At 51.2% G+C, this 13277-nt stretch overlaps 1 protein-coding gene across 3 annotated transcripts; it reads right to left on the bottom strand.

Moving 5' to 3' along the window:
* Nucleotides 1–2779: 2779 nt before the first annotated feature.
* Slc25a45 (solute carrier family 25 member 45) lies at nucleotides 2780–13253 on the bottom strand. Of its 3 annotated transcripts, none has more exons than XM_060384817.1 (6): nucleotides 13115–13253; nucleotides 8471–8514; nucleotides 8209–8280; nucleotides 7749–7934; nucleotides 3848–4106; nucleotides 2780–3759 (listed from the first exon to the last, which is right to left on the bottom strand). In XM_060384817.1, the coding sequence occupies exons 4-6, from the start codon at nucleotides 7911–7913 to the stop codon at nucleotides 3491–3493; spliced, it is 693 nt and encodes a 230-aa protein (XP_060240800.1). In that variant the 5' UTR covers nucleotides 7914–7934; nucleotides 8209–8280; nucleotides 8471–8514; nucleotides 13115–13253; the 3' UTR covers nucleotides 2780–3490. The 3 variants fall into 3 exon arrangements, with proteins under 3 accessions (XP_060240800.1, XP_021494194.1, XP_060240803.1); XM_021638519.2 differs by lacking the exon at nucleotides 13115–13253 and adding an exon at nucleotides 9639–13074; XM_060384820.1 differs by lacking the exon at nucleotides 13115–13253 and adding an exon at nucleotides 10251–13071.
* Nucleotides 13254–13277: the final 24 nt, after the last annotated feature.

Below are 13277 nucleotides of genomic sequence, written 5' to 3'. Positions count from 1 at the left end.
TAGGGCACCAGATCTCATTTAGATGGTTGTGAACCACCATGTGGTTTCTGGGAATTGAACTTGGGACCTTTGAAAGAGCAGCCAGTTCTCTTACCCTCTGAGCTATCTCTCCGGTCCCCATCTTTTGCCTTTTTAATTACAGCTGTTTCTAATAGAGGTGATGCAATGCCCTATTATAGTTTTCACTTCATTTCTCTTATGATTAATAATATCGAGAACCTTTTAAAATCTCTGAGTCTTTGTGTTTGACCCAAGCTAGACTTGATCATCTGGCTAGTGTCTAGACTGGTAGGTTACATGTGTGTACCGCTATGCCCAGCTCGTTTTTTGCTTTTTTGTTTGTTTGTTTAGTTGGTTGTTTTAGCTTTTGTTGTTGTTTAGAAACCTGTGGAACACATCATCAGTGGAGGCTGAGTGTAATTGCTTCTTCTGGACACAAGATGTAAAAATGTGATGTTAGCTGCTCAGAAGCTGCCTCCAGGGAGCAGGAACTCGGTTCCTCGTTCCCTCAGGGAGCCAGACCTTATCGTCTGTGGGAGAGAAGCAGTTTTCTTTTCCTCTTGCTGGTGGCTGGAGGTTTTTCAGTCTGCCCTTTTACTGTGGTAATTCCTTGAGGATCTTGGCTCGGTTTCCGAGTCTTGGACTTACCTTTTCTGAGACCTAAGAACTTGAGGGCTAGTGTGCTGTTCCTAGGTTTTCTCATGGCTTTGTGTGTCCCAGGTTGTAGAGACAGCACTTACTCCAGGAGGCAGCCCTGGCCCACAGCCTTGCCTCATGTCCCTGTTCCTGGGAATGTGGGAAGTTTCCTCACTCCTGGCTCAGTAAGCAAGTCTTTCAACTATGTATGTATTAATTACCTGGAGTTTAGTTGCTTACAGAAGATGGCTCTGTTAGATGACTGCTTTCCAGAGAGGAAACGAGGAGACCAGCATTCATTCACTCATTTATTCATTTTGTTAAAACATTTTTATTTCTGAGACAGGATCTTGCAGCCTAATCTGGCTTTGAACTTACTATCTAGCCAAGCTTGAACTTCTAACTTTTTGCCTCTTACCTACTTAGTGCTAGAGTTATAGGTGTGTGTCACTATGCTCCATGTAAGCGATACAGGGGATCAATCTGGACTTTTTGCAGGCATGGCAAGCACTCCATCAACTGAGATGCATCCCTAGACTCTCACTACTGTTTCCCCGACAACCCTCTATGCAGCTCTAGTTCTGCTGATAGGCAATAAGGAGTGGAGTGTCTGCTCCGTGGAGTTCATTAGAGAAACAGATATAATGAGGATCACACGGCAAAGGCAAAGACACTCATGTGAGGTGAGCATGTCATCACAGACCAAGGAAAAGGAGCTCTCAACCTGTGGCCCACACCTGCAGCAGCATCTGGACACTTAGGGGAGTCTACAGCCTCTTGCCCTCCAAAACCCTGCTGAGCCAGAAACTCTGAGCTTTGACTCAGCAAGCTCTACTGGAGCAAACAGGTGCTTCTGAACCATTGGTGCAGCCCAAGGAAACATATCTTGAAGGAGCCAAGAACTGAACGATGAGGGGGAGATACAAACCCCATGAGAAGAGCATGTGCGGACATCTTGTGGTGGGACAGACCCAGACGTGTTTAGCAGAAGCATGGTAGGCCACTCATCAAGAGCAAATGTCTAACGGCACCCCCTGCTGGAGGAAGGAACTCGGAGAAATGGAAGTCATGAAAGAGTGCACTGGCTGTCTGGCTGTCTATCTTTTAAGACAGGCTTTCTCTGTGTAGCCCTGGCTGTCCTGGAACTCACTCTGTAGACCAGGCTGGCCTTGAACTTAGAGATTTGTCTGCTTCTGCCTCCTGCATGCTGGGATTAAGGATGTGCACCACCACTGCCTGGCTCTCAGCCATTTTTAAAAAATATTTTTATGTTAGGTGGTGGTGGCACATGCCTTTATTTCTATTTTTGGGTTATTTGTTTTTGGCTTTTTGAGACAGGGTTTCTGTGTGGCCTCGGCTGTCCTGGATTCGATTTGTAGACCAGGCTGGCTTCAAACTCACAAAGATCCATCTGCCCCTGCCTCCTTGGGTGCTGGGATTAAAGGTGTGTACCGCCTCTCTCAGCCATTTTAAAAAATATTTTATGTTAGGCAGTGGCGCGTCTTTAATTTAGGCCAGAGCTACAGGGATAAATCCTATCTTGAACTCTCTCCAAAAATGTTTTTGCTATTTTTTTAAAGATTTTATTCATTTATTTTATATGTGAGTGTTCTAACTGCTTGTGTGCCTGCAGGCCAGAAGAGGGCATCAGATTTCAGTATAGATGGTTGTAAGCCACCATGTCGTTGCTGGGAAGTGAACTCAGGAGCTCTGGAGGAGCAGAGAGTGCTCTTATCTGCTGAGCCATGTCTGCAGACCCTTTATTGTTATTTTATGAGTAGGGGTTTTCTGCCTTCAGGTATTGGTGTGAGGTATACCATGAGCATGCAATTCCCACAGAAGCCAGAAGAGGACACCAGATCTCTCAGACCTGGAGTTACAGATGGGTGTGAGCTACCCTGTGAGTACTGGGACTTGAACCTGGGTCCTCTCGAAGAGCAGTCAGTAATCTTAAACACTCAGCCATTGCTCTAGCCCCTCAGGCAGTTTTTAATCTAATTTAGCAATTGAGATGGGTATCAGACAAACGTAAGGAAGGATGTAGGTAAGAGACAACTTGGAGAGCGGCCAGGCCATGAACATGGGGTTTGGAGGTTCAGTAGGCTTGTGTGCAGTGGGAGCAGAGACAGGAGGGTGTCCCCGGTACTGCATCAAATGAAACTTTATTGCATGCACATTCAAGAGACAGAAGTATAGCCTTGCCCACCAGACTCGCACAGACCAACTCAGAGGAGCGAAAAAGTAACCGTGAAGCACTGCACACAGCTGTGACTGAGGTAGACAGGAGGGCTGGGTTGCTGGGCACCCCACAGTCAGCACAGAGGGTCTGGGAGGGCCCCAGAGTCAGAGCTCTGCCTCTCAGATCTTGGGGGAGAGTGGGCCACTGGAGGGACAATAACAACACGCCACAGCACTCTGGGCACATGAGGGACCACAGCAGGAAGTGACAAGAGAGAGGAACACCTAATGGGCAGGACAGCCAGGAGCTGGGACCTGGGTTTCCCTGAAGGTAATGGAGAGGCAGAAGACATTCTCCTGGCCAGGGGGATGGTCTGAACCCCAGGGCTGGGCGGGGCCAGGCCAGTGGACTGGTCCCTTCAGTGATTTATTTATGCCTCGTGTGTGCCCCTGCTTCCTGGGAAGCATCCCTTGTGGTGAGGTGGGTGGGAATGGGTGTGTCTTGGAGTCTGCACAGGACCAGGCTCATTGGTTTCTTGCACTTTGGCTCCATAACTCTTTGAGTGATACAAGGCACCTCTTGGTTTGTACCTGCAAGCTGGGTGCTTTAGCTTGGCTTTCCAAGCTGCTGTCAGCCATGATCCTGCTGTGGAGTTGCTGGAATCGCCTGCCAGGTTCATCTCCACAAGCGCAGAAGATATTCGTAGCTCAGGAAGGTGGCAGCATTGACAGGAAAGGCACGGGCACTATTGAGGGTCATGCCCTTGAAAAAGACCCCTATTCCCTCTTGCTGGAAGCTGCTTGCCATACAGTCCAGCATGCCCCGGTACTTTCTCCCTTTCAGCCCGTCCATCTGCATCCGGGACTTGATCACGTCGAAAGGTGTGGCTGTGATCCAGGAGGCTATGCCTGCAAAGCCCCCTGCCACCAGTACTGTGGCTGAACCTGGGACAGAGGGAGCATCTGAGTCAGACCTTCAGCCCCTCCCTGGCCTCTGCTGTATCCCCACCCCACCCCATCTCAGCACACTTACTGGGATTCTGGCCTTCTGGTGTATACTGACGACAGAGCCCTTCATAGGTGACAAAGTACATTCCCAATGTCGGGGTGTCCCTCAGCACCAGGGCCCACGATCCTCTGAACAGTCCCTGGGGTCCTTCTTCTCTCAAGATGGAGGCTGCACAGTGCACAGGACCCCGGTATCGGGGTTCAGAGCTCCTTATCTGCATCCTTGGCTCTGTCTGGTTTTGTAGGCGGACTTTGATGAGGTCAAAAGGAGCCAGGCAGTAGGCCTGTGGAGAAAGACATGGAGGGAATTGGGTGGGGATTAGGCTTGGGAAATACAATCACAACAGGACAGAGAGGCTTCTGCCACCAACTCCTAGACTCTCACATACATGGCTGGGTTTGGCCAACTGTCTGGGTGCCGTTGAGAACAAGCTGCCCTCCTAATTATCAGGCCTGAAAGGCTCAGTAGTGGGCCCTCCTCCTGAGCTAGCAGGCACAGGCACTCAAGGACAAGCAGGAGTGGGTTACTGATTCCAGGGAGGACACATGTTTGCAGTAGCTGGGGCTCAGGAAGGGTTCAGCAGGGGCTGGGGAGATGGTTCAAAGGTTAAGAACACTGGCTGTCCTTCCCAAGGTCCTGAGTTCAATTCCCAGCAACCATGTGGTGGCTCACAACCATTTATAGTGGGGTCTGGTGCCCTGTTTTGGTGCTCAGGCATATATGCAGGCAGAACGCTGTATAAATTATAAATAAATCTTTAAAAGAAAAGGGGGGCAGGAAACAGTAAGGAGCTAATGCTGCAGGTGAAGGAGGTCACCTCATTGGCATTGTTCTAAAACAGACCCAACATCATAGAGTCTCCTGTCTCCTTCCTTCCCTTCTGCTTCATGACTTTCTGAGGCCCCAGGCAGCCCTCCCTGCCTCTGACCAAAAAGGCTTGTAAGGGTGGTAACAGGTGGGATTTGGTAGGCACTAGATCCCCCAAACAGCCAGGACACAGATCTGGCGTGGCACAGGACTGAGCTGGGAGGATGTGGAGAACAGAAGATCACCACACCAGCGAGGTTTGAGTCTGGGATGTAACTCTGTCAAGCAGCTAGCTGACCAAGGTGACACATGCCTTTAATCTTAGTGGATCTCTGTGAGTTCAAGGCCAGCTTGGTCTACATAGCAAATTCCAGACCAGCCCCTGCTATACAGTGAGACCCTGTCTCCAGAAAAACTGGGAGAAACTACTGAAGCTCAGATAAGGTTCTAGCTGGGTGTGTTGGGCTGGTGCCTGTAACTCCAGAAGCTTTGATGAGAGGGGTACGAAGAGTTCAAGGCTAGCCAAAGCTCCACAGTGAGTTCCAGGCCAGTGTGGGCTACCTAGAATGAAACCCTGTCTCCGTAAACCAGTCCTGGGGGGCTGGAGACATGGCTCAACAGTTAAAAGCACTGGCTACTCCTCCAGAGGACCCGGGTTCAGTTCCCAGCATGCACATGGTGGCTCCATTTGTTACTCCAGTTGCAGGATCCAACACCCTCTTCTGGCCTGCGCTCCAGGGCACATGGTGTGCAGACATGCATGCAGGCAAGGCATCCATACACATCAAATAATAAATATTTTAATTTAAAAACATTAAAAAGGGAGCTGGAGAGTTGGCTCAGCGGTTAAGAGCACTGGCTGCTCTTCCAGAGGTACTGAGTTCAATTCCCAGCAACCACATGGTGGCTCATGACCATCTGTAATGGAATCTGATTTTCTCTTCTGGTGTGTGTGAAAACAGAGCATTCATATACATAAAATAAATAAAAATTAAAAAAAACATTAAAAAGAAAACCAAAAGCAACCAGGGCTGGAGAGATGGCTCAGTGGATAAGAGTGTATACTGCTTGTCCAAAAGGCCTGAGTCTGGATCCCACACGGGGTAGCTCACAGCTGCCCAGAACTCCAGTTGCAGGGGATCATATGCCCTCTTCTGGCCTCTACAGGCAGAATTTAAATTTAATTTTAGAATTAATTAAAAAAATTTCAAAACTCACAGTGTCACGTACTGTCATCCTAGCCTTAGGAGGCGGAGGCAGGGTCCTGGCTGAAGCTGACCTGTCACTGGTGTGCCCTTGTTGTCTGTGTCTGGCTAGAAGCATGTGAGTTCAGCTCTAGGCCTGGTCGGTAGCAGAGGTGCTGGCAGCTCACTGGTGGTGGGCTTTAGCGGGTACAGGCCACACGGCAGGCATGCAACTGCCTCAGCTGTGGATGGAGCCCCTTTGTAACAAGAGGCCGATGCTCCTCCCACCACCTGCCAGCAGGGCTGAGCTGAGGCCATTTTGTGGGATGGGAACCATGGGGCCTAAAGAGTTACTGAGCCCCTAAGCAGGGCGGCTTCAACCAGGCCACAAGTAAAGTTTGTGCCATCGGCTGCCAGCTCTTGCCCCTTCTTCCCACTTCCTAACTGAAACACGATTGGCTCCCAGACCCTGTTGACGGATGTCCCAGGCTTCAAGCAGGTTCTTCAACCAGTCACCATGTGTGCCCTTAACAGTCCCTGGTTCTGCTTTTCAGAGAGATGAAGAGAAGGTAACTGAGAAGTGGAGTCTAGCTGGGCCCAAGTCAGGCCGCTTTCCAGTGGGTCGCTTCCTGTTTTTGAGGGGTATAGGCCTCCACATTTAAGAACTATGTGGGCACATCTCTGTATAATAAGGAACATAAAGCTTGGTTGGGCGGCATATAACCATAATCCTGCAATTTGGGGAAAAGACGAGAGGACTATTAAAAGTTTGGCGTTAGCCTGATCTACAGAAGTGACTTACAGGCCAACCAGGGCTACATAGCAAGATCTTGTTTTGAAAACACTAGAGGGAAGGGGGGTTGGAGAGATGGTGCAGTGGTTAAGAACACTCACTGAGGGCTGGAGAGATGGCTCAGCTGTTAAAGGCTAGGCTCACAACCATAAATAGAAGAACAGTCACTGCCCTTGCAGAGGACTGGAGTTCAGTTCCCAGCACCCGCCTGGTAGCTCAAAAGCATTTGTAGTAACTTCTGTTCCAGGAGATCCAACACCTTCAGACCTCTGCAGCTACTGCACCGAATGGTGCATATGCATATAAAAAGCAAATTTTAAAAAATAATAAAAGGAGGAGGGAGAAGAAGAAGAAGAGAAGCCAGGATTCTCTGGGGTCTCTTTAATCATTAACCTCTCAAGTACACACCCTGACTTTGTCCTCTTGCTCTCTGCCCTATGAAGTATCAGTGGAATCAGGGCAGGTACCATTAGAGGGTAACCCAGGAGCCCATCTGGGGTGTAGGATTGAACTGGAACCTGTCCCTTTGTCCCTTTCTGCTCAGACACTCCCTTTAGATCAGGTCACCTCTGGGACCTGGAAACTCTTCTGGTCTCCATCACACCTCATAGGAACCTGGTCACTACAGTGCTGAGAACAAAGACCAAAATAAATGATGGCAGCGACTCAGTGACTGGTCGACCCTTTGGCCTGTGACCTGTAGCTTCAGGCAAGGCTCAGAGATTATGGCTACAGAGTGTGGCAGGCAAAGGCCTAGCTGAGCAGGTAGGGCAATCACTAGGACCACCTTAGGATCACTTCAGGTCAGAACTCAGCTCTACTGGGGACAACAGTTCCTCAGGGTCAAAGGTCACCATGCCGCCTAGGCTTCCCACAATTCTGGGCTAGTAGAAGCCTCAGAAAGTAGGCAAGCCTGACAGAAGGCATTGGCTCTTTCTACCTGGCATCTTCTTTGCTCTGTCCCCCAACTTTCTGCTCTTTGCCCCCCTGGTCTCCATGACCTTTCACCTCTGGGCATGTAGCCTGGCAAGGCACAAGATGGCTAGACCACGGCCTTAACAAGCACGGCTGGGAGTCCCTGGGGGTGGAGGGTTCAGATCCATCGCTCTGCCAATGTGCATTCATCACGACATCATCTCACCTGCAGGAGGCCCCCAGTACAGCCTGCTATGAAGATGTTTGTATAGCTGGGTGGCTGGGCCCGCCGCTCCTGGTGGGAGGTGGCTGTGAGCGCCAGCAGCGTGTTGCTGTACACTCCGAACAGGACGGAGTTGACCAGGGCTACGCTGGCAATGGGGAAGCTCATCCCCTTGAAGAAGCCCAGGACCTGCAAAGTAACAGGGTAGCACCGTGAGAGGAACGCTGGGCTTTCCTGTCCCGCTGGCAGCTCTCGCCAGGGGAGCTGAACATCACTTTTGTCTACGCCCTGATTCAGGCAGACAGCAGGTATAGGAGGCTGTGAGGACCTCGGCTCCACTTTTGGGGTGCTGAGTGACTGCCAGGCACCCTCAAAGGCTGACGACTTGGAAGCCATTAGCAAGCAAAAGGGAACAGGTGCCGCCTGCCCCGATAACCCCTACACCAGGAAGCGGGCCACCTACCGACTCATGATGGTAGGTCTTCACCACGCAGTCCACAATGCCCTGGTATGTGTTCTGGGTCTGTAACCGCACCTAGATGGAACAGTCCTGGGCATGTGAGGCAGATGGGCAAGCCGGGGCTGCTCCCACAGTGGCGGCCAGGTCACCCACGCGGCAGACGCTGGCTGGCACACCAGGAGCCAACCCGCTTTGCCAAGTCCAGCCTGCATCACCCGGGTTCCAGCCAGGCCAGCTGCTCCTCTGGCACCTCCGCCTCACTCACCTTTACAGTGTCAAACGGGTGCCCCAGGACCAGGCCTACAGCTCCTGTGATGGCAGGAAGAAGGTGGGAAGAGTGAGGGCTGTGCGCCAAATCTAGGAAGCAAGTCTGTGCTAGAGCAAAGAAGGGGCCAGGCAGGAGCGGGAAGGCTGGGAGCACTCAGACATCCGCCACCCACGTTCTTGGGGCTCCGCAGAGCTTCCAACCGCCCTACCCCACCACACCACACCTGGAACTGGCCTACAAAGGTGCTGGGACAAAGGAGGGAGATCTCTGGGGTCACCGGAGGACACACACACACAGTAGGAAGGAAGAATGAGCTGCAGCGCTGTCCCCAGCCCTGGCTGTGGAAGAGGAGGCTCTAGAGCAGCGGCTCTCAACCTGGGGGTCTCAACCTCACTGGGGGTCGCACATCAGATATTTATGTTATGATCCGTAACAGGAGCAAAATTACAGTTAGGAAGTGACAACCAAATAATTGTATGGGGGGGGGCACCACAGCATGAGAAAGTGCACTAAAGGGTCAAAGCATTAGGAAGATTAAAAACTGCTGCTCTGGAAGGCTACCATTGCAGCCTGCGTCAGCTGGACCTCTGCCTTCCTCTCAGAGTTCTGTGGCCTTGAATGAGAACAGGGCCTGCCGGCCCCTTCCTCCTGCCTTCTGCCTTGTCACAATTATCAGTGCAGAGCTGGGAGCCCTTCTGTGCGTCCTTCCAGCCCCAGGGGAGAAAGCCACCCACTAGCTAGTCTTATTCTCCACAGAAATGCTGCTTCTGGGGCCTGGAGAGCGGCCAGGGACATCACCCGGGGCAGGTTCCTGGTATCCTTTCTCAAGGCCCGGGAGTGCCACCCATTGCCAGGTAGGGCAGATTTCCAAAGGGGAAGTCAGGACAGCAGGTGAGATCAAAGGCGAATGTGCTGTGGGCCCCTCACACTGGTCTGGGAGAAGGGGCTTAGGTGAGGCAGTTCTCTGGCAGCATAGCCTTGGGATGTGGAAGTATTCCCTCCTTGCTTCTTTCCTGTCTGCCTCCTTGGCCATTCCCTGAAGGCTCTTAGGACAGCTGGCTGCTGCGCGCTTGCTTCAAAAGAACAACTCCTCTTGACAACCCATCCTCCTGGGAAGTGACCCACCCATAAAGGTGATGTGACAGAAAGAAGGAAAATGTCTCACCGGAGATCCAGCCGGCCACAAACTCCTCCACAGGCATTGTATAGGTTCGGGTGGGAACTGGTGCTCCAGGCAGGGCCGCCGAGGAGACTGTTGCGAGTACGCTTCCCCACCCCCTTTCCGAACCCGATAAACCTCCCACTAATGTTTAACCCTGGCTGGAGGGTGAGTGGTGGCCCAGTGCCCAGACCTCAGGCAACCATTAGCGAGAGTGAGCCAATGTCAGTGACCCTGAGACTGAAGAGGCCTGAGAAGTATGGAATCTCTAGGGGCAGGTTGACAGCCACAGCTAACCTGAGTCCTGTGCCTGGATGGTGACAACCACGCTGTGTGACAGAGGATGGCAACTGAGTCCTGGCTTGGCAAGCGTCTCCAAGACTGCCCCAGTGAGTAGGGATCAGGGCCCTGCCTGACCAGCAAGTTTATAGCAAGTTCCCATTCATTCCCATAGAACCCAGGCCTCACCCACCCTGACAAGCTGTGAGGCTGCGTCAAGTCAGAACGTGGCCACCAGGTGGCAGTCCTGGGCCGCAGTGGCCTGCAGGAGCCACCTGAGCCTAGGGCGGGAGGAGAAACAACCCGAAAAAGAGGGCCCGGCCCCCAGAAGTGACTCACCAGGCCCTGAAGCCTGTTTGTCTGCTCTCTCCAGAGTTGTTTACAGGCATAAGTCAGAACCGCAGCCTCCTCTTCCCCAGGGGAAGAACAATGGGCTTTTGACTGTGTGCTGGCCGGGCGCTACTCCGTCCAAACCAAAATCCTGCTCTCCTGGCCTGTGCCTCTGCCTTGGGATGATGGAGCAAGGAGGCCCTGAGCAGATGCCGGGGCCTAGATTTTGGAACTGCAACCAGTAAATTTCCTTTCCTTAAAAATCAAAAAGTAAGAGACAATCTCTTCTACACTCTCCGAGCCCTCCTCACAGTACCGCCCTTCTCCTCTGACCTCATGTCCTGCTTCCTGCTTCACTGGGGGAAAAAAAAAGAGCTCTCAGCCCTGAGGCCCTAAAGCCGACTTGGCTTTACTTCCTCTCCCTGGACAAACTCTCTCTTGTCTCCTTCAAACTGGGGCTGAAACATCACCTTCCTAGCGAGGCCTCCCAAGTCATCCCGGAGACAATTGCAGTCACTGGCAGTCTGCACCTCTCTCTCCCAGGGTCTTCCTCTCCTTTATCCTCCTGCTTGTCTCTGCCCTTTTATATGCAGCTGTCTTATATTGGCTTATATTGGCTGTCTGTGCAATCAAGGGCCTGTGGCTGCTTTATCCACTTACGTGCTTAAAGGATTAGAGGATGTGATACAGGCTGGACGTAATACTTGCTAATGAGTGATGAATGGGTACATGAATAGGAAGGTCAGGGATAGCATCAGTGGCAAGAAGAATGAAAAAGCCCATCAACAGAGGAGTGGACAAAGACACATGGGACATATACTCAATGAAGTTTTAAGGTACAGAGGACAACAGAACGATGCCACTTGCAAGAAAATGGATAGAAATAGGAGATCACCATGCTCTATAAAACAACCCAACCTCAGAAAGACCATTTTCACATTTTCTCTCATTTGCAGAATCTAAAATTTAAAATGTAGGTGCTGGAAAGGTAGCTCAGAGGTGAAGAGCACTGTCTGCTCTTCCAGAGTTCCTGAACTCAATTACCAGCAGCTGATGCTAGCTCCCAACCAGTCTATCCTAGGATCTGATGCCCTCTTCTGGCGTGTAGGTACATGTCCTATGTAAAATAAATACATCTTTTTAAAGTCATTAATCAGTTGACTGGTGTTTCAGAGACTAAGAACATGCATATGTTTGCCACAGCACTCATCTGGAAAGCAGAGGACAGCTTTGGGGCGCTGGTCCCCGCCTCCCACGGTGGGTGTTAAAGCAGTTCTTTTTTTATTCCTCACGCTGAACGGGATCTGCCAGCTTTCAGGTGACTCATCTCCTCCCCTGAATTGGCTGCAGAAGTGTTGTGGCTCCAGGTACCTGCAGTCAACCTGGGTTGTCAGGAATGGGGTAGGCACGCTTCCTCACAAAGCCATCTTCAGATTCTAGAGTAAGTGTACGTACGCGTAATACACATGCACACACGCAGACATACGCACACGCACGCACACATCCCCCACAGGACAGGAAAATAGAAGGGAGAATAGATGGGGAAGGAAAAGACCAAAAAGTGGGGAACAAGAGGCAGCGATGAAACGGCAGAGAAAGATAAAAGAATCCCACATTTTTCTCTCAGGTGAAGCTCAGAAGTAGACTGTTTGGTTCACCTGTGCGAGGTCGTGGGTTTAACCCTCAGCACCACACACACACACACACACACACAGAATGTTTAAGGCATCCAGCATACATAAATGGTAGCTACTAATCCTCTTGATTCCATTCATAGAGCCCATAACCCCCAGGAAAGGACTTGGCCCATCCAGCACATAGTAGCTAAGCAGGAACTGAAGGTGTTCCCCTGTCATGGTTCGTATCTCCTACAGCAATACTGTGGCCTTTTGTAATATGTGCTATTGTTATTTCGTTTTTTTGTTTTTTTTGAGACACAGCCCAGGCTGACTTTGCTGCTGGCTGCTGATCTTCCTGCCTCCAACATCCAAGTGCTAGGATGACAGGCATTTGCCACTATGTCTGGCCCACCTACTATAGTTCTGCTTGTTTTTTGCTTTTCTCAATACAGGGTCTCACCACTTAGCCCTACCTGCCTCTGTCTCCCTCTGCTGGGATTAAAGATTCGTGTGCCTGCAAGTTTGGCTCTAAATGAATTAAATTAAAAAGCTTAACAAAACAAAAACAAACAGTGAAGACAGGCCAGGAGCTAACATCTGCTTTCCAGCTAGGAAACCAGGTGCAAAGAGAACCCACGTCACCGTTGCTCCTGATCTCCAAGCCACTGTTGCCACCTGGAACAAGCTCTGGTTCACGTGACTTGTGTATGGCCCATGGACTTGTTTTTCTCCACACATTCAAAGCCATAGGCACACACATGGTTGGGCACACATATGGAGGTTTGTCAGGACAAAGCGGTGAAACAACTTTGGGAACCACAATGCCTCTTCGTAGCCTAGAACCTCGAGATCTTGGAGGCTATGTGTCTAACACAGCCAGGCTTATGTGGCTGCGCCCTGGAAGGACAGCAAGTCCTGGTGTTTCAAACGTACACAACAAAATTGGAGGGTGAAAGGGATTATTGAGAGCCATTTAGTCCAATCTTCTCACAACACAGATCTAGAGGGCAAGGGACTTGTCCAGGGCCCCGACTCCTGTCCAAGATCAAAAGCCAGACGTCCTTCGGGCCTTCAGGACACTACCGGGAGGAATCAACACCATCCAACGCCCAACACCCTGTGGGTCCCAAGCAAGCATCTCCATTTCAGAGAGGGGCCCATCAAGTCACACGGAGCGGTAGCCGCACAGCTCGCGCCCTCGTTTTTGGTTTTCCTGCATCTTCCCCACATCCTATTACAGAGCAAGGGTCTTACGTATGGAGCAACACGGGTCGTTCAGGTAGGTGGCTGGGCAGGGGGAGCTGAAGACGCAAGCGACTCAGGTGTCAGGGGCGTGGCTAGGCCAGGCTCCGGCCGCAGGCTTTTGGGCACGACCCAGCTTGGGGCAGGAGTGTGTAGGAGGGGCCGAAGGGCGAAA

This window comes from Meriones unguiculatus, chromosome 1, assembly GCF_030254825.1.
Source record: "Meriones unguiculatus strain TT.TT164.6M chromosome 1, Bangor_MerUng_6.1, whole genome shotgun sequence".
NCBI classification, from domain to species: domain Eukaryota; kingdom Metazoa; phylum Chordata; class Mammalia; order Rodentia; family Muridae; genus Meriones; species Meriones unguiculatus.
This window is presented reverse-complemented; position numbering and strand designations above follow the sequence as displayed.